Here is a 20683-nt window from a genome sequence, read left to right on the forward strand (position 1 = left end):
TATGTTGGATGGGTTAGAGGCCTTTTACGCATCTGTGCCCAGGATCCCATTGTTTCATAATCCATCCACATTGCTCATGGTGATAGTGTTTTAATTCTTTTCAGCTATACATACAGTAATTAAAAATGACCAATGTCAAAAAACAGAGAATACAAGCTGTGTGCCCAGGGCAAAATGTGACTGCTCCCCGTAAAAGGTTCTCCTGATATGACGCAGGTGACCCAGCTCATATACAGGAATAGCAACTGCATAGTTAATCAACCACTGATACAACTGAGGATTAATGTTTTATTATTGTTATTATTCATGTTTAATTATTTTATTGCCCCGGTGCCTGTTGAGATCCCTGCCCCGTGATGATCTGACAGAGCCAATTAAACAGGTGATGCTTAAACTGTTTCCCCCAAAACTGATGATAGCACATCAGAGAAACATGGTGCTGTGGCTGTGCAGGGCGGGGCAGTGCGCATGCGCGGTATCTGTTCGTGGCCCTTCTGTTCTTGGTGCCTGTCTGGTCTTCAGGGACCTATTCTAGCAGTAAATCTAAGGATAGGACTGTTAGGCAACGACATAACGACTCATTTCAAATTATTTGTTAGGCTGCACTGTGCAAACGTTACTTGCTATTCGACTGGAGTCGCCCAGGGCGTCGACTGGCCAACAAGCAGAGCATCCATTCATCCTTTCATTGGCAGCTGAGGTTTTCCAGTCAAAGCTAGCTAGCGTTAGCCAAGAGGCAGGGGACAGCTGTGTCAGAGGGATCCTCAAAATGTCCGGTTACCAAGGAAAGAAGAACATCCCAAGAATTACAGTGAGTATTGTTTAATCACTTGAAAAAATATATCACATTTATCCTGAAGTGCAGGCATCACTGTAACGTGCGGTGAGCCTCAAGATTAGACCAACAGCTAGCCAACGCTTAGCTGTCGTATCCATTCATTTACACGGACGCTGTCACCGGCAGCAGCCCTGCTTCAGCTGCACAGACTGACAGCCCGGGAGGAACAATGAGAACCAGAGAGTGGGTTTGCAGAGAGCTCTTTGACACTTCTTCATTTGGAGCTTAGGTACCAAGTTTTCTTTATAAACAGCAGGAGAACCCAGAGCTTGGCTCTTTGCTCCTATAGCTGTCATTAGCAGCTGCAACGTTAGCTCTCCTCCTCAGCATCCTCAGCTTGTAGGTTGTAGTTAACCTGTTTAGTCACAGGTTCCTTCACTGTCATCTTCTCGTCTTCCATCCTCCATCCTCTCACATCTACTCTGTCTGCCCTCTCTGCAAAAATCTTGCGATGCTGCAGCTAGGACAAGCTTGGAAGTATTTAACCCTGATTGTGTGAAATACTGTTGTAAAATGGGGATTTGAGGATATAATGTCTGATATGTTTTCCGTGGTGCAGCTTTATAACCAGAGAGCACAGTATTAACGGCCTACTGCAGGGATGCTGTGATAGTTAAAAGAAGTAAAACCTCTTTTGTAAAGTAGGTCATTGGACAGCACCCATCCAAACCTTTTTTCCCTAAGCTTTCATCATGCAGCTGTTATAGCCAGAGTGCTGATGCATACAGACGGCAACTGCTTTGACTTTGATCATTCAATAGCACCAAACTGTCTTGTGAAATGCATTGGTCTGTATTGTGTAGACAGTTATCGAGGTGGTTGTGAAGTCTCTCACAGGTCAAAGCAGGGTTATAAACATACAGCCCTGACATCCCAGACACAACATGCAGACAGCAGTGGCTCTGCAGCAAGCCCCCAGGCCTTCAGACACACACAGTCAGACACCACTTACTAGTTGGGAAAGAAGCAGATAGTTTCACTGTGCAGAGCTTTTAGCAAAACACTAAGGTTAGGCCTTGTCCCTGAATAACGGTGAGTGAATTTGTTGAAATCACATTGTCTACAAAGCAGGAATGATAGCAATGCTGTGAAGGTCGTAGTCATATCCTCACAATAGTTTTTCTTCATCGTACTAAATCATACAGTTAAATCTATTACCACTGTATCTAGATGCAGTCAGTTTAACAATAAACATGAATTCATTGTTTTCATCGGTTAAAAGAACAGTCGTAATGAGCACACTTCTCTTTGTGTTTTATTCGATTATTTGGCTGCTGATAAGATGATGTCATTCATCGACATTTGATGTTTTATTGAACATTTAACCAAAACAGTAAAAAATGCATTTAAGGATATTGAAATTAATCTCTAATTGCAGCCCTGTGTTGATGCAATAATGATGATGATGAGGCTGGAAAAAGTCACATTTTTTTATAATCATTATTACAAGCATGGTGGTGTTCCTGTTATTTTGTCCACCCTGCTCATATTGATGAGGGTAAGTTAAATAATGGCAATACCTCTCTGTATAAAGCAATGCAGTTCAACAACACCACAAACTACATCCTCCAAAATCCCTCTCTAAAACAGTTTCAACAAAAACCAAACATTGTAACCATCATGAAAGTAGGATTTATTGCAGGACTGTTGGATTAGAGTGGAAAACGATGAATGAATGAAAGAAAATGTCAAATATTCTCTGATTCCAGCTTCTCAAATGAGAGGATTTCCTACTTTTCTTCACCCTGTATCATTGTAACTAAATATTTTAGGATATTTGGGCTTTTCATCAAATGAAACAAGACATTTGAAGATTTGTCTCAACTGTGAAGTTCAGATGGGCACATTTTGATTCTGATATTTTATAGACTAAATGATGAATCAATTAATTAAAAAAAAAATTGGCAGAATAATCAGTAATGAAAATGAAAATTGTTAGTTGCAGCCCTACATTAGAGAGCATTGGATTTGTCTAGGTGTACCTAATAAATGGTATATAACACATAGTTCCTACTTCTGTTTATAGTATAGCCTACATTGCTTGACACTAAATATACATATATATATATATACACTGTATTTTTCAGAAGAGGTGTGTGTATATATATATATTCCATATATTCCACACACACACACACACACCTGCTGTAAAAATGCCTTGTGATTAATATATCCTATATATATATAGTATATCCTTTCCATTCATTTATGGAGTTAAGGACCACAGCAATTTTTGCACCATGAAATCTGTTTTGAGCAAAGGTGTATGACAACCTGAGCACACTCATCGCTGAGCACTCAGGCACAGAGAGCACATAAGGTTATATGACCCACTTATAGGAGAGTAATGGTATGAGAGATCACGACAAAACAGCCATGACTTCTATATTTAATGCATTCCTGCTGTCCGTGTCCACCCACCCTGGACGTTAGATACTGAGTGTTTCCTGCTGTGAGGTTTGCAGTAAACCACTTTTGTCTTCATTAGCTCTCCATACTGTCCTCAGAGACCCTGGGAAGCCTGTAGGAGAAGTAGGCCAGCCTAGTCCGCTCTCCTTTCATCTCATACAGGTGGAGCTAAGTGTTTGGGCTCTTACTTGAGGCTTTTGATCAAGAATTGCTCCTTCCCCTCAAATGATGTGTCTATTATGTGTGAAAGTATCATGTAGGTTTATCCTCATCTTTGTTCCTGAAAGTTGATGGCTGTTTGCTATTTCACAACTTCAGCTGCATTCTTTCTGCTTTAATACAAGTGTTGTTGAGTTCTCTGAACAAACTGAGAAATGCCTGAGCTAAATGAACTAAAGTTGGTCCAAAGTTCTTTTTTATTCTCTCTGTGAAACTGGTAAAATTTATGGAACGGACTATCAGCTACTAGCAATTAAAGGAGATGACCTCTTGGTCTTTTACTCTGCTCAGCAGATGGCTAATTTGTGCTTTGTTGCTGATGTGAAACGCTGTCTCCGTGTTGCAGAGTGACCGTCTCCTCATCAAAGGAGCAAAGATAGTGAACGATGATCAGTCATTCTTGGCTGATATCTACATGGAGGATGGAGTCATCAAGTAAGTTCAATATGAAGATTAACTGTGCTACTCAGGTTGGTTTCTGGCTCCTATGAGAGCCATAAGAATAATCACAGAAAGTTACATCATCTACAAGAAGTCCACACACACCTATTACCTTGATCGTTGGAATATAGATTACCTTAGTTTCATCATGTTTCCTTAATTCATTTTCTCCTTCAGGCAAATCGGAGACAACCTCATCGTTCCCGGGGGAGTTAAAATCATAGAGGCTCATGGGAGAATGGTGATGCCTGGAGGTATTGACGTGCACACCCGATTCCAGATGCCTGACCGAGGCATGGTGGCGGCAGATGACTTCTACCAGGGCACCCGGGCGGCCCTGGCTGGGGGAACCACCATGATCAGTATGTATTATATTATATCAGATTTCCATGTGTGTTTTCAGCCAGTTTTAAAAGCACAGTCATCCTGTCGCAGAGACACTGCAACGCTGCAGATGCACATTCCGTCAAGCGTATGATTTTAATTCAATCCAACCTGTTTGTTTGTGTTGTATAGTTGACCATGTGGTGCCGGAGCCTGGCGTCAGTCTGGTTCCTGCGTTCAAACAGTGGAGGGAGTGGGCTGATAGCAAGTCCTGCTGTGACTATTCTCTGCATGTGGACATCACTGATTGGAACAAAGGCATTCAGGAAGAGATGGAGACTCTAGTGAAGGATCACGGTATGTAGTCAACACCTTCCGTCTCCACGTACAGTTTGAAATCACTGACTTACCCGCCACTTTTACTGCTACAGTGAAATGTTTCAGTAAAAAGTGTTTCCCTGACACTGCATAGGGAAAAATCAAACACTTTTCACAGACTGAAAAAACAGTAACTAAAGAGTAACTCAATATTTCTGCTTTGTAATTTTTATCTCTTTGATTTTACCTTTCTCCTTCGCTCTGGATTTTCCTTCTTTTGCTCTCTTTATTCCACCTTTGGCTGTTTTCTCTCATAAGTTTTCTATCTTCAGGTGTCAACTCTTTCCTGGTCTATTTGGCTTATAAGGATGTTTTCCAACTTTCTGACTCTCAGGTATGCTTGCTTGCTTCTGGTGGATATTAGTGGGATCTTCGCTGAGTCGTCTGTCAGAGCACGTTTTCTAGGCTGTTAGATGTCTTTAGCGTCGATGCCTGACCTGTGAGCTGATGAATGCGTGTTGTTTTCTTCTAGATCTATGAGGTGTTCAGTGTCATCAGAGATCTCGGAGCCATTGCGCAGGTGCATGCTGAGAATGGAGACATCGTTGCAGAGGTAACAAAGCCCCTGATGAAGTTGGTCAAGTCTTTATCAGTAGGTTTTTTTTTTTCTTTCTATTTTTGGATTATAATGTTCTTTGTGTGGATTTTTTAGGAGCAGAGACGTATTCTAGAGCTGGGGATCACTGGCCCTGAAGGTCATGTACTCAGCCGCCCAGAGGAGGTAAGATGGACGACTGGTTTCAACATAATGTACTTTTAAGATTAACTAACCCAGAATGAAAATGAGAGGCTGTCAGAGAGCCGGAATGGTGATTATGAATCTGACTGTGTGTGTCCGCAGGTGGAGGCTGAGGCAGTCAATCGCTCTGTCACCATAGCCAATCAGACCAACTGTCCTCTCTACATCACCAAGGTGATGAGCAAGAGTGCTGCTGATGTCATCGCTCTTGCCAGGAAAAGGGGTAAGAGGACACATTTTTATCTTTTTCTTTGCCAAAATACTGTATACGTACACTTCACTCTGACATCATCCTGTCTGCTGCCGTAGGTGCTGTGGTTTATGGAGAACCCATATCTGCCAGCTTGGGCACTGACGGTACTCATTACTGGAGCAAGAACTGGGCCAAGGCAGCAGCCTATGTCACTTCTCCACCACTCAGCCCCGATCCCACCACCCCCGACTACCTCAACTCCCTGTTGTCATGGTAGGTGATCTGTGCCAGGAACACAGTCTGACATGTGTTACAGCTGTGTGAAGCATTTTCTTTTAATCCAGCTGTTCCTCCTTTTGTGACTACATTCATTACGAAATGCCTTTTACAGAGGAGGGACACGGAAGTGACATTTAGTTACTTGCACTTACCACAAAGATAGAACTGTAGCAAGTAAATGTCACAGTTTTGTCATGAGTAACTGGTCAAAGATGACACTTACTGCACATATTAAACATATTCTAAGTTTTCTTGCTTTCTTTCTTATATAGTGGGGACTTGCAGGTGACTGGGAGTGCTCACTGCACTTTCCAGACTTCTCAGCGTGCAGTAGGCAAAGATAACTTCAGCCTAATTCCAGAGGGCACCAACGGCACTGAGGAGAGGATGTCCCTAATCTGGGACAAATGTGTGGTGAGCGTGTTTCACACTCCAAAAAATCTTTTCTTGAAGTACTCCAGAGCAAATGACCTGGTAAATCTTTGTGTATCTTTTAGATGCTAGTATGTGATTCTTTTTCCTGTCCCAAAAGGTGACTGGAAAGATGGATGAGAACCAGTTTGTGGCAGTGACCAGCACAAACGCAGCCAAGATCTTCAACCTGTACCCCCGCAAGGGCCGCATCGCTGTGGGGTCTGACGCCGACCTCGTGCTGTGGGACCCAGACATCACTAAGATCATCTCAGCTAAGAGCCACAACCTGGTCAGATAGTTACTTTACCTGTATTGACTACATGATATCAAATGAAAATCAGTTTACATTGTCGTCTTCTTCTACATTATGCATAATTATATATGAAAAATAGTTTGGTGGTGTTAATCATGTATCAAAGGCACACTGTGCATTCCATTGTCTCCTAATTAAATGTCCTCTTCCCCCAGGCTGTGGAGTACAACATCTTTGAGGGCACAGAGGTGCGTGGAGGTCCTCTGGTGGTGATCAGCCAGGGCAAGATAGTGTTGGAGGAGGGCAGCCTTCACACCACCGAGGGCTGTGGGCGCTACGTCAGCCGTAAACCCTTCCCCGACCAAGTGTACAAGAGGATAAAGGCTCGCAGCAGGGTGAGTCCTAACTGCGAGTAGTTGCACCTTTTGAGCAGGCGCGCTCATCCAGCTGTAGAGGAGCCAACTTCTTAGAGTATAGCCAACTGGTGAACCGCACAGCTTGTGGTCTGATGAATTTCCCTGTATGTTTAGCTCACAGAGTTGCGAGGAGTCCCCAGGGGCCTGTACGATGGGCCGGTGTGTGAGGTGACTCTGACTCCCAAGGTGATGTCCACAGTCTCCTCAGTGAAGACTTCCCCTGCCAAGCAGCAGCAGCAGCAGCAGCAGCAGCAGCAGCAGCAGCAGCAACAGCAGCAGCTTACTCACCAGCCAGTGCGCAACCTTCACCAGTCTGGCTTCAGCCTGTCTGGTGAGTCAAAGCACAGATATCATTCGCAGGAATTGTCCTCTGTCACGACTTAGTTTAAGTTATATGATATTGTATTTAAATTCTTTTTTTTTTTTTAGGTGCCCAAATTGACGACAATGTTCCTCGTCGCACCACTCAGCGCATCGTGGCTCCCCCTGGTGGGAAAGCCAACATCACCAGCCTCGGCTAAGCTCCTCTCACAACTGAGCCGGGGCGCAGGGCATCACGGGACCAGAGGCCACTCTTACCGCTGTCACATCACATCTGGTCACCTCTGACTCCCCCTGCACCCCACCCAAAAGCACTCCATCCATTCTTGTTCTCACACTTCCACTTTGTCACCTCATGGGGAAAAAAAAAAGAGAAAGCACTATTCCATTCTGTTTCATCTTTCCTGCCATATTCTACTGTCATCAAGGAAGGATCAAGTGAATTGAAGCAGCTTTTTTGCTGTTTTTTTTTAAGCCCAGTTTGATTATTGATGAAAGTAATTTGTTTACATTTGTTTACATTTTTGTATAATTTTTGCGGTCCATGTTTGAGCAGTTTAGGTGACAGGAAATCTGGGCCTGAGAAGCGGTCGGTTTCATGAGCGGGCATTTTAGCAACACCAGTTGTTTACAATTTTTGTCTTCTTGCGCTGTTTATTTTCCAGATATTAGTTAGAATGTGCTGGTGGTCGTGTTACGCTACAACCTTTTAGTTGAAAGTAAAGCCTCCACTGTCCATGTTGTAACACTGCTACACTATAAAATTGCTGTTTAAAATCTGAAAATACTAATCATGAAAGATCAGAAGATTAGAATATTGTTTTTGCATCTCAGAAGACCTTTTAATTTTAAATTTGCAGTATTAGCTGAACATTTCACTTTGGTCTTACTTTTGTGTTATAGTTGCACTTTCTTCATTTTTTAACACTGATGTTTTATGTTTTTATTAAGTTGTTTTGGAAAGCACTGACTGCACTGAAAGGAAAAGAAAGGGTATTTTAGAGTTAAACCACTCATTCAATTTCACCCTGAATATATGTGTCAGGGAGAAATGGTACATAACATTTTGTCTGAGAGACATGAACCTTTTTTTTTTTTTTTTTTTTTTTTTTTTCCCCCCCCTTTTTTCTTTTTTTTTTTTTTTTTTTTTTTTTTTTTCCACACCTCATTTCATCATTTTGTTTTTTCCTCATGTTTGTTGAAAGGTTGTCAGGGCAACAAGCTTCCAATAATCAGACCGGTGTCTATTGTTCAGGATACAGACAAGACACCACGAAGAAGCTAGATGGGAGGTTTGCCGACAGCCTCTCTGCACCTGGTGCTATATGACCATCGCTGTATATGTGCAGATGATGTCCACATCCACACAGCAGTTGAGTAAGCTTTGTAATAACAGCAGCCAGGGTAGAGTCACCTTTTACCCAATTTTGACAGAATTTGTTTTGCACCCGTAACAATCCAAAATGGTAAAACTGTATGTGAGCTTGCAGCTTTTTATTTGTATTGGATATGTCTGTTTGTTTCAGGATATTTGTTGAATTGAACTACTTGCTTGCCTATTCTGTAAGATATTGATAGCACACTGTATCTATGAAGGCTCTTTAAAGAGGTGGAACCATGATCTTTGAGACCTGATGAAAAACGCTTCAGTATGTTTATGAAATCCCTCACAGCGTGCTGATGATGTGTCCACTGTTCTCGGTGTTAGTGTTGTGAATGAATTACCAGATATCCAGTTCTTCTTCTCTTACCCCTCTATCTGCCCGACATTGTTGACACCGGATTCACTCAAGGTAGTAACTGTATTCACCAAACCACAAGGGGTTGTCAGTGACGCAGCACTGTACGACCGCACTGTACGACCACACTGTACGACCACACTGTACGACTACACTGTAAAACACTGGATTTTTTCTTCCTCATTGCCTTGTCAAGTGTAGGTTTTGTTTGCCAAGCTATAATGTGAAGTGATTTACATTTGGGGAAGTTTCTTGGTAATGGTTATTGAGTTGTAATGTATGTTGCCCCTCTCCCAGCAAGTGTGATACTCTCTCGGTCATGTATGTTTTGTAGGTTACCAGGGTTTTGGGGGAAATCGTTGGTCCCGTCAGCATTTGACCCTATCTGTGTTGACTTCGGTGGATTAAAATAATAAAAAAAATGAAACTTATGTCACTGATTCTTTTTTGTATAGATGAAGTTAACCACATAGGACTTAAATGAAACACTTCATCCTATAATTATCTTTTAAATTATTTTATAATTATTTCATGGAATTATTTTGCTCAGTTGCTAATTATTGTGGGGACATAGGGATAATGTTAGTTTAGTTGAGGTTATAAACAGTAGTTAATTTTATTGCACATATTTAATGAATCATATCATTGCTTGTAGACAAATTGTTCAGCTGATCTACTACCTAACACTTTAAAAGCATGAGTGGAAAGTACATTCACTCAAGTATTGCACTTTCCATTTTATGCTACTGCTACATGAGGCGTTGTTACAGATTAAAACAATCCAGCAGATATAAGGTATTTATTAGATCCACCACAAGACTAAAATTTTACTTGCATACTAATGTTTCAGTTCACTAAAACATTTAAAGTCCCTCCTCCACTCAGACATCTGTTTTGTTTACTGGTACTTCAGCTGGATGCTTGACCTTCACTGTGCAGAATGATGTGAGTGTGTGCAGAGTTTGACACCACAAGGTTGTTTTCATATTCATCTGCTGAATAAGAAAACAGCTCGCCGGAAATCTGAGTTCACAAGGTGAACGTATGAGCTGATTTTATGTGATTTTATGTACACAAATGTGAGGTGGAAACTATTACCCTCCAGCACATGTACACTGAGATGTATTCCGTCCAGTGGTTACGCTTTTGAAATTAAATACATGACCTTTCAATGAGGGAGTAAGTATCAGATGTAATTTTAAGAATTCCTAACGAGCTAATTGAACTTTTTTGTGTAAAACCTAATCAGACACAAATAGATATATCTTTTGACAATGTGTTATGGCTACTGTTACTGAAGTTAAGTTCTTCCAACCCTGATTTAAAGATTGTCTTGGTCACATAAGCAGTTCATTGGAATAAATTCATTAAAAATGTAGTCCACAAATTGAGCACAGTGTTCATATAATTAGTCCTGAATTGCACAGTCTCTTCCAGGAACCTCTAATCATTTACATGTACGTGAAAATCCTTTCCACAAAAGATCAGTGAACTGTTTGACATGGAAAATAAAGTCTAACTATTTTGTCGAGTCACACCACATCTAAGCGGTGGATGGAGTAAATGCAGAGAGACAGCGAGACACTAGGTGGAGACACAGATTCGTGACGCACAGCCTCAGCCTCAGAGCAGCGATGTGTTGTTCCATCTCCCGAGACACTTCACCCACAGGGAGATGCTTCCGGTAAAGTGAACTGAGCAAGAGAACGGCTACATCACAGTGAATGCACACGTCAACAGAAGTTCTGTTATTAGTTGGAATGAGGCTCCCCTGGCTGTTTGACAGTTGTCCAATTAGGACTTAATATGATGAGAGCACTGATTAAACCAGAGAGGGGGAATCCTATAATGTCAACATCTTCACCCACGGATGAGAGCTTTAGAAAGAGAAGAAGAAGAGGAAAGAAGAAGAAAAAGAAGAAGAAGAAGAAGAAGAAGAAGAAGAAGAAAAGAAGCATCAGGAAGACTTTACTAAGCTGAACCCTCTTGGGGAAGCATGCAAACATGAGTCACCGGTAGTGCTTGCTGTGCTTTCCATCCACCGGAGCACAGGCACAACTATTATAAGACTACAATCCCTCCCAGAGTTGATCTCTCTTATTAATTTAAAACTGTATATGCATTCATGAAGAAATGTAACTGTGGGTTCAGTGATTTGCATCCATCAGAACAAATTCATTACAAAAGAATACTGAGAAAATATAGATCACACACTTGATAGTTTCACCAAGAATACATAAAATTAGGTTGCTAGATAAAATCAGGGAGTGCTGATGAAACACAGGAGGGCTGTTCATGCTCTGCTCCAGTATATATCTGACTCCTCCAAGGCTGCAGATCTAATTATAGGTATTCATTACAGCTATTGCATTTGAAAGGTTGATATATCTTTATAGAGCATGGCACAAAGGTATTTGTTGGCTGAGGTTTTGTTCATAATCCCACCATTCTCAACAGAGGCAGACAATAGAGGGAAGGTTGAATTAGGTCATCTGTACCATCTGTAGTTTATTGCTGCGGCTGCTAGCTCCTCTGCTGATGGCATCTGTGAAGAGACGGTGTGATTTACAGGTCCGCTGACACGCCAGTCAATGACAACGCGGACACAGACAAGCACTCTCACTGCATTGCCGAGGCCCTCCCCTGTGGGAAAGCTGTCCACTCCACTTCTACCAGTGAACTTAAGGCGCAGAGGAGGATGTTGGTTTAATGATGCCGAGTGCATCGCTTCCCTCTCAGACTCACAAAAGGGAGCGCATCTTGCTACTACAGAGGGTGCAGCCAAGAGAAAATAAATCAATTCTGCTGGCAGAGGTTGTCCTCCTGCCCTTTGATGCCTCTGCGTAAACAGAGAGACACTTTGCGGTCTTGAACTCACACTGAACACACTCAGTTTTTCACCTTTGCACTGATAAACACCGCCCCCACATTGAAGATCTTTAGAGGGCTGAGATGAAGACTCTGCGCTTTGTATGTGGATGGTGACTAAAAGAGACAGAAACACAAGGAGTACGGGCCTGAGAGAAGAATGTCTGAGACTGTGTATGACTTCATTTGACATCTCTAAATCTGCTGGATTTTTTAAGAGGCTTGGGGGCCGGTCAGGATTGAGGTCAGCAACCACAAGGTCAGTTAAAATTCCACACGAGTATATTAAGACAACCATCTGGCACTGCTCAGAGGTAGATGAAATTATGGGAATGTGGATAGATGAACTACAAGTTTTCAGGGGCTATATATTTAGTGAATCAACCTCCCCACCCCTCCCCTCAAAGAAAAGCAATGAAACACCCGAAAAGAGTCCAAATATGTCCCCACGAATCCCTTGTTAGGAATATGTCATACAAATTTATTGTAATGTGACATGGAAGTACGCAAGGTCCCTTGGTTTTTTTTACTGTGTACAGAGAAGTACACAAACAACATTTTGACAACAGGAACAACATTAGGCAAACTCTGGAGACGACGGGAGCACCACTGACCAGCATTTCTGAAACATTTGGTGAAATCATGCAATATATAAAACTTTCCTATTTACATTTTTATACATTTGAATTCTTCTACTGTAATATAAAATATGTAAACATCTCAAAATCTTTTGGTCCTTTAGAGGAAATAATTTCACAGCTTTTCCACTATATGGATCTTTTCATTTGGACCACCTCAGAGGAGTACTTACAGGGTTGCTTTCAACACTTAAACAAAATTTGATTTAATAGATTTTTGTGATAAAAAAAAGATATAATTATGTCAGTGATATGCTGACGCTGTATTTTGTATTTTGCAGTAGCTTGTTTTTAGAAAGCCAATAAGCTGTTTTGTTAAAGGGGTAACATACAATATATCTTCTTAAAAGGGCTAATATATAGTGCTTGTGATATTTCTTTGGAAGATTTTGACGATCATACATCCAGGAAAAATCACAGCATGATATCAAAGCAGAGATATTTCAAATTTAAATGTCATAGCAGCCATTCCAGCACAGTTCATCCTTTATGATGTTAATGGAGCAAAAGGAAATATCTTCTCGTCTGTGACCTTGAAAGGGGAGTCATGACTAATGGATGAAGGATTACAGTGGTTATACAGGCTCTCCTTTTTCCGACAGGGACAGTTGGTGGATTCTAATGGTGGGAAGGTTACTGACAGGAGGGGGTTGGGTGCAGTTTGACTCCTGTGGGGGAGTCCCTCCACTGAGGAAGCAGCAGCAGGTTTGGTGGAAGCCTTTACTGCAGAGTTTGGCTACTTTAGCCCTGCTCGTCTCGGCCGGTCCAGATCTGCTTTCACGGCTTCCAGAAAAGACCTTCCACTCCCTGCTGTCCCTGGACGAGGGTGTTCTGGACAGGGCCATAGACGAAGAGGGACTTAGCCGACAAGGAGCCTCCAGATTCAGAGCGAGAGGCTGGCCGTGACCTTGTGTTTGACTCTGACCTGCACTCAGGTGATGATGGTGTGGTCTGGGAGTCATTCTCAAACAGTGAACTCCAAGTAAACTCTGGAAAGCTTTCTTAAACTCCTGGTTGGAGCACGGGTAGATGATGGGGTTGATGCAGCTGTTGAAGTAACCGAGCCAGAAGGTGATCTTGAACACAGTGTCAGAGGGTCTGTATAAAGGGAATATCGAGCCTGTGGAGACATAAGACACACAGTCTAGAGTCATGCTAGCAGCTCTGTTAGGCACAGCAGGGATTTGAGCTAAATGCTAACATTAGCATGTTGACATGCTGATATTCAGCAGGTAATAGTTTCCATGTTTATTTCAGCATGCTAACATTTGTTAATTATCACTAAACACAAGGTACAGCTGAGGCTGCTTGGTAATAAATAATAATAATAAATAAAGCTATATGTAAATGCAGGATATAGGGAACTTGAATATCTCTAGCAAATTTTACTCATGGTGGTGCTGGATGAAAAGTCAGGGGATGACCAAAGTTATTATCAATAATCCTCTGGGGAACATGAACATCTGGTAGTCTAGTATATGCCAAGCTATTTCAATAAGACTATGTGAAAAACTTTTGACTTGCTGGTGGTGCTAGAGGAAAAATCAATAGATCATCAAGGTCATCAGGATTCATCCTCTGGGGTGAGTTATGGACATAAACAATGTTATGACAATCCATCCAACAGTTATTTAGATATTGCAAACTGAACCAAAGTGGTAAACTGACGAACCGACCAACACTGTCGTCCCTCAAATCAGTTATCTAAAATCATTTAAGTTCCATTCTTAGAGCTCCAGTTACTTGTTCTGGTATCTGTTCCATCAAAGGTTGTGGTTATATGAAATAAACATATGATCTGCAACTACTTAGAGAAACACATCATTGCCCTCATTTACATCTACTTAAGACGATTTATTTTTTAATTGATCTATCCTGCTTCCACTAAGAAAAAGCTCCCTACTTGCCATTAAGGTTAAGTATTTTATTAAAACTGCTGTCATAAATTGTGCTGCTCTTGATTAGAGGAAGCATTCACAGCAAGGAGTGTGAGTGGGATCCTTAATGAAGAAGCAGAGAAAATGGCTTAATGAGCACATTATATGCAGGCCTGATATTGGTGACTCTTCACATATCCAGTGGCTGCCAGTAAAACATTAAAATAAAATGGCTGACTTCTTGTGTGGCTGTAATATATCTATCTATCATCTATCTTCAGAGGTAGAAGGGGAGAAGCTGTCTTGTGAAATATTTTATTGGGTGAGCTGGTGCAGATGGTTAAATGTGGGCTTTTGAAAAATGAGATCATGAGAGAGAAAGAAGAGGTGTGCAGAGTATGAGAGCAAACTATTTTGTGCCTGTGCAGCTTATACATTTCATCCCCAGCTGTGCCAAAAAGAACAATTCTATTATTGCCGATACCCTTGATAGATTCACTTTTTTGAGTGGAAAAAGAAAGATATTGCAGCTGTTGGAAAAATGCATTATTTTCCAAAATCAATAAAGCATCAGTGCCTGTTGTCATGTGGAAACTGTGTGACTCCAGTTGTTTTTATGTTACCTTCAACTAAAACACAACATATTTTGGGCTGAGAAAGTTATATGACCCTTTAGTTTATGAGCCCCCTCCAAAATCTGTTGGATAACCTGAAAAATCAGTGGTAAGACTGCTACAAAGGCTGTTTGTCATTGTTGCTGAGATACAAGGTTTTGACCAAACAGCAACAAAATAGTGCATTCATGGAAGAGATAGGGGGGGATAGGGGGAAACCATTCATCACCTCCATTAGTAGCAAGCTTTGTGTCATTACTGCTGCAACTAAGGTGTGAAATATGATTTTCAGTGCCACAGACATTAAAACGTCCCAAAACTAAACTCATTTTAAAGCAGCATTATTTGTTCTTTGGTCACTTGGGGGCTGCAGAACAAGCTGGAAACACAAGGCGTACTGTTATATATCATGACCTTATAGAATTGTTCTGGCAAACATTTGCTGATTGAAAAATCCTGCAGACACAGTAACATTTGCATTTGCAATCATGTTTCTGGCAAACTGATGAATGTAAGTCTAGTATTCACTTTCCTTTTAGCTAAAGGCTCCTGGGATGGCTCTTTAGCTGCTGAATACTCCTCTGTGTTCACCACGCTAGTTGTTTTGCTATTGCTACATTGCCAGGAACTTCATTCCTTTACTTGCAAATAACTGTCTCAAGCATTCGACAGCCAAGCCAATGGTAACTTGTCCCTATCACGTCTTTTCCTCTACTCAAGTTGGCACGCTTGTCTTGTCACTTTCCGATAGTGACTCACTGGAGTGTCCAATCTCCCTTAAAGATGTAGCGCTGTTCAGAGGGCGTATTATAACCTCTTGTCTTATAAACACAACGTTGCCCGAAGCTTCTGTCAGTCGACAGTCACCACCACCAACACATTCGATGGCAGAGAAAACTTACAAATAGTCCCTTTAACTTGTCTGTCCGCTGTTTAGTGCTGGGAAGCATACAGTGGGTTTATCATATTGTTTTTTCACTGAAAACAGCTGCTTTTAAACAACCCTTCTCACATTATACATTGTAATTTGACCAATTGTCCATATAAAAAAGCTCATTAGTGCAGCTTTAAAGAGAAACTTAACACTCGCTGAAAATCTTTTTTGTGTTTACCTCCAGTGAACTACCCTCTGTCCATTCTGTCCCTTCTCAACAACACCCCAACTTGAAGCTTTAAACCAGAAAGGGCATTGAAAAGCTGTGGATTTTAGGCCTGGTATGTAGTTCATCTTTATCTATTTATTTAATATATTTCTAGGGAAGATTTATGCCTTGATGGAAGAAAGATGACAGGTTCAGTTCATGGTCAGTGTCTTAACATCTATTGGCACAGGGGCACCCTATGAAAGTTATTCTTTAAATTAGCAATGGCTATCTTCACACGTCCTTGTAGTCCCTGAGAAGGACTTCTGAAATGTCAAGGAGAGAGGAGGACAATCTGCAAATAAACACAGAGCCTAACAACTCACCTTTTTAAGATATTTTGACATTATCAAATTCCCACAATTTATTTTTCTCTGATGACAAAACAATGTTTACTCCAACAAACCAAATCAGACCGTCATAAGTTATCTAGGGCCACATCAAAACGGTGATTCACTGCTAAATCTATCATTGTCCACAGACATATGTGGCAGCGGTATGCAGCCTGACGCCAGCATTCGTGAGGGAGCATTGGTAAGCTGAGGCTTTTCCTCATTTCCCAGTCAGGAAAGTACTCAGCCAAATGGTAGCAGCTATATTTACAAGCATGAGAGCATGGAACAAATAAAAACCCAGTGGGATTTGTGAGGTTTTTGCCATATCTCATATCTACTTGGTTCGGATTTCCTTGTCACAGTCCCCCAACATTGACACCAACACATATAGTGTGTGCATGGTTGGAGAGCTGTGTGATTTCCCTTCAAGCTTCTCTTCGTCAAGCTGGGTGTTCTTGAAGGGAACATCATATAAGGTCTGACACCAATGTGATGGCTTTATCTGTCATTCCCGGACTGGCATGGTGATGATGTGAGTCACAGACACAAGGGAGAGAATAAGGAAAAAAGAAACGGCTTGACACTTGACACTCAAGGGGTCTGTTTAAAATATACACTGGTCTGAAATTCTGTGCTTTTGTTTACACACAGGGGAGCACTGGAGGCTGTCACAGATCTGAAAGATTTATTGAGGCTATTTATAGAACGTCTACCTGGCTGAGTCAAAGCATTTACTACGCTGCTCAAGAGGCCACAAGGCTTGTCTGAATGAAGTAACTTCAATGTGCCGCCACAGAGGAGCAATTCAGGTAACATCACCAAAATATTAAATTAACTAGCACTTAAAAACCTGGCAGCACCATAAATCGATGAATGGATCTATAAAACGAATTAATGGAGAAGTTTAGAAAATGGCTTTCAGACTTATGTGTGAGTGCAGGTGATCAAATATGTGGATGCACTTTTAAACTGTGAAATCTTATTGATTAAAAGGTTAAAAGGCATATCCTGTGCATCTTCAAACCAGTAGATTTTGGGAAATATGCTAATTGTTTTTTAGCGTAAAATGAGAATACCACTCATATCTGTTCGTATCATGAGGTAATGTCTTTCATAATTGTTAAATGCTACAGAGGTCTTGGTCATCATCTGACTCAATCAATAATCACACACAAGAATAAACATGACAATACTCACTGATGGGTAGCACCAGGAAAAAAGGCAGCCAGCACAACACGAAGCAGCCAACCACAATGCCCAAGGTCTTGGCGGCTTTCTTCTCACGTGAGAACTTAAGCAGTCGAAGGGCAAAATGTGTGCGGCTGCGAAGGGCCTCATCCTCTGATACAGTTGTGTTGCCTCTGTGTATCCTGAGTATCACCTGCTCTGAATCTGACTTCTCTGTCTTTTGGCCCTCCCTCAGACCCTGGCTCTCTCTGTGAGCTACCACATAAACTCGACAGTACATGGCCAGTATGATGGCCAGAGGGAGGTAGAAGGAGCCCACAGCAGAGAAGATAGCGTAACCCGGCTCCTCTGTTATTTTGCAGACGGACTCGTCCAGTGGAGCCGGCTCTTTCCAGCCAAACAAAGGTCCAATAGATATGATGATAGACAGCACCCACAGCAGCATCACTGCCAGCAGAGCCCTGCGTTTTGTCATTATAGCTGGGTAACGCAGAGGATAACTGACTCCAATGTACCGGTCCACAGAGATCACACAGAGGCTCATGATGGACGCAGTGCAGCAGAGCACGTCCACAGCTGCCCAAACATTACAAAAAACCCGTCCGAACACCCAACGATCCAGGATCTCTAGAATGGCAGAGAAGGGTAGTACAGTGGAGCTCAGCAGTAAATCTGCCACTGCCAGATTAACTATAAAATAATGTGTCACTGTCCGCAGGTGTCGATGACAAACTACTGAGAGGATTACCAGGATGTTTCCCACAACTCCAAACACAATAAAGACACCAAGCACCAAGCCCAAAACCACAGCCTTGACCACGTTGAACTCTGGGGGTAAAGCCTGGCTGCAGTTGGAGCAGTTCTGTGTCAGAGGAGCTGGGGTCATGTTGTCCAGCGCAGCAACCATCTGTTCCAGTTCTATGCTGATGCTTGGCACTGTCCTGTGCAGCAAAGGTAGACTGAAACACGCACCTATTTAAGTTCACTACAACAGAAGAGGGACATCAGGGCGTTCTCATAAAAGCCATTAGAGTAATGATCACATTAAGTCTGTCTTGTCAAAACATAATTTGAATGATGATGCCTCTGGCAAATGAGCCATTACGTTGGCGATGCATCATAAAAAATAAAACTACAGGATGCATGCAGAAACACTGACAGAGAAGTATAATATATGCAGACAAAACCTACTGTGTTGAAAGGAAATCCATCTCGAAAATGTTTTAAAACTAACTGTTATTATGCAGCTGGTACAAAATCACTGTTGCTTTATAGATGGGATACACAATGGGTGTACGCATTTAGACAAAACTGCAGTTTTGGCACAAAATTCAAGTCCATTTTCTTAAAAATTGGAGCGAGAAACCACTTTTCTGCGTTCGATGGTAGGTGAGTAGTAGGCAGCATCCAGGTTCCTCCCGTTGAATGCAGGGGGCAATTTCAACTTGAACACAGCAAGCAGGATACAGCAACAGTTCCTTTGAAAAGAGACAGAAGAATCCGCTTTGAGAGAATTGATACATCCATCACATACACTAAAACACAAAAGCATTCATCCTTGTTTGGTCTATTGTTTCATTTTTGCAGGTTTTTTTTCTTTTCCATGTTTCTTCGGCTCAGATCAATCAAGACTGTGGGCGGGAGACAATGTCTGAGCCACTGTTGCTGTCAGATCAATGTGACCACAACCTCATCTTGCGCTTATCGACTAAACATAATGTGAGGTTGAGGAATAAAGAAAGTGGTATCACGACTGACTAGTCGCTTGTTTCACTGAATCGTCTGGGAAACATCACACAGTTAAAAGTCTAGAGGCATTGAGCTGAATATGAATAGCTGAAGAGAGGCAACAATGTAATCACCTCAGTCACAAGACCTAGTGTGTGTTTTATTGCCCGTTTGAGGTGCTAATATGATCTTCAACTGACCTACAACAAGATAAGCCCAACATGACTCTTATCCCTCTAAACAAATCAATATCACACTATGGCCTCTACAGCTAGAGGTCAAACTAATACACAGTTACAATTTGACATTAATTGATGTGTGTGTATTCAAGTGTAGTTATATTGAACCTTTACTTCAGAATGGATTTAAACAAATATTGCGTGTATATTTTGGGGAAATTCCCTTATACTTAAATAAGGACTATAAACAGGGGGCAAAAGTTAGCCTGGCTTTGTCCAAAGATAACAAAATCTGCCTACAAGTACTTCCTGGAAGTCACTAGCCTGGGCAAGAAATAGCTCCCAGCAAAACCACAAATTGTTGTTTTTTGCATGATGTTTTTTTAATATATATAACATGTTGATTGCGGAGCTTTAAGATGTGCTGGTATGCAGTTTTTGTTAACTACGGACAGAGCCAGGCTAGATGTTTACAGTAACTGTCTGCTAGCTCTAGCTCCGTAGGTAACGCACAAACATGAGAGTGGTATTAATCTTCTCTCTCAGGAAACGTGAATGTTTCCCAAAATGTCGTACTATTCCCTAAACATTTGTCATCCCAGAATATTAGCCTCTCTCCTTTGTGGCTATCTATTTATATATAAAATAAGCTAAATGAGGAATCCAGTTGCTCAGTTGGATTTCTAAGTGACGTCACTGTGCGCTGCTCCTCCAGCAGTGATGATTTTGGCCTGAGTCGCTCCCTCTGACTTTGATACATCAAATTAAATTCATTTTGAAATTTTTCATCCTTTAACTTGAAAACAATGTCTTAGTGCCATGCAAATTCCTTCACTTTGACAGATGTGAAATTAATCCTTTGCAGATTACTGACATTTGTAATGTGGATGTTCCTTAACTAAACGTAGATTAGATGGGACTAGTAAAAGTAGTGCGGCCATGTTGACGATTTTCGGATTTTGTTAAGCTGCTTTATTTGAGACTAAATTAAAAGTTCATCTGAGTTGCCCTCTTTTCTACTGAGTGTGTTTCTTATCTATCTATCTATCTATCTATCTATCTTATCTATCTATCTATCTATCTATCTATCTATCCATCCATCCATCCATCCATCACCACAACAATGCAATGGGTCAAATATGCTTCGCACA

General features: G+C 41.5%; 2 protein-coding genes across 2 annotated transcripts; one reads left to right on the forward strand and one right to left on the reverse strand.

Annotated features, from left to right (window-relative positions):
• The first annotated feature begins 498 nt into the window (after positions 1-498).
• On the forward strand, positions 499-8303 carry LOC111228617 (dihydropyrimidinase-related protein 2-like). Its single transcript, XM_022754612.1, has 14 exons — positions 499-811; positions 3813-3901; positions 4085-4269; positions 4424-4588; positions 4882-4943; positions 5082-5162; positions 5262-5330; positions 5451-5571; positions 5658-5814; positions 6093-6234; positions 6353-6523; positions 6703-6882; positions 7018-7234; positions 7333-8303. Exons 1-14 carry the CDS (start codon positions 770-772, stop codon positions 7422-7424), a joined length of 1773 nt encoding a protein of 590 aa, XP_022610333.1. The 5' UTR covers positions 499-769; the 3' UTR covers positions 7425-8303.
• A 4419-nt stretch (positions 8304-12722) lies between these two features.
• On the reverse strand, positions 12723-18535 carry LOC111230373 (alpha-1A adrenergic receptor-like). The gene is made up of 2 exons (XM_022757084.1): positions 17635-18535; positions 12723-13589 (listed from the first exon to the last, which is right to left on the reverse strand). Exons 1-2 carry the CDS (start codon positions 18530-18532, stop codon positions 13045-13047), a joined length of 1443 nt encoding a protein of 480 aa, XP_022612805.1. The 5' UTR covers positions 18533-18535; the 3' UTR covers positions 12723-13044.
• Positions 18536-20683: the final 2148 nt, after the last annotated feature.

This window comes from Seriola dumerili, unplaced genomic scaffold (genome assembly GCF_002260705.1).
Source record: "Seriola dumerili isolate Sdu_G_001 unplaced genomic scaffold, Sdu_1.0 BDQW01000017.1, whole genome shotgun sequence".
NCBI classification, from domain to species: Eukaryota; Metazoa; Chordata; class Actinopteri; order Carangiformes; family Carangidae; genus Seriola; species Seriola dumerili.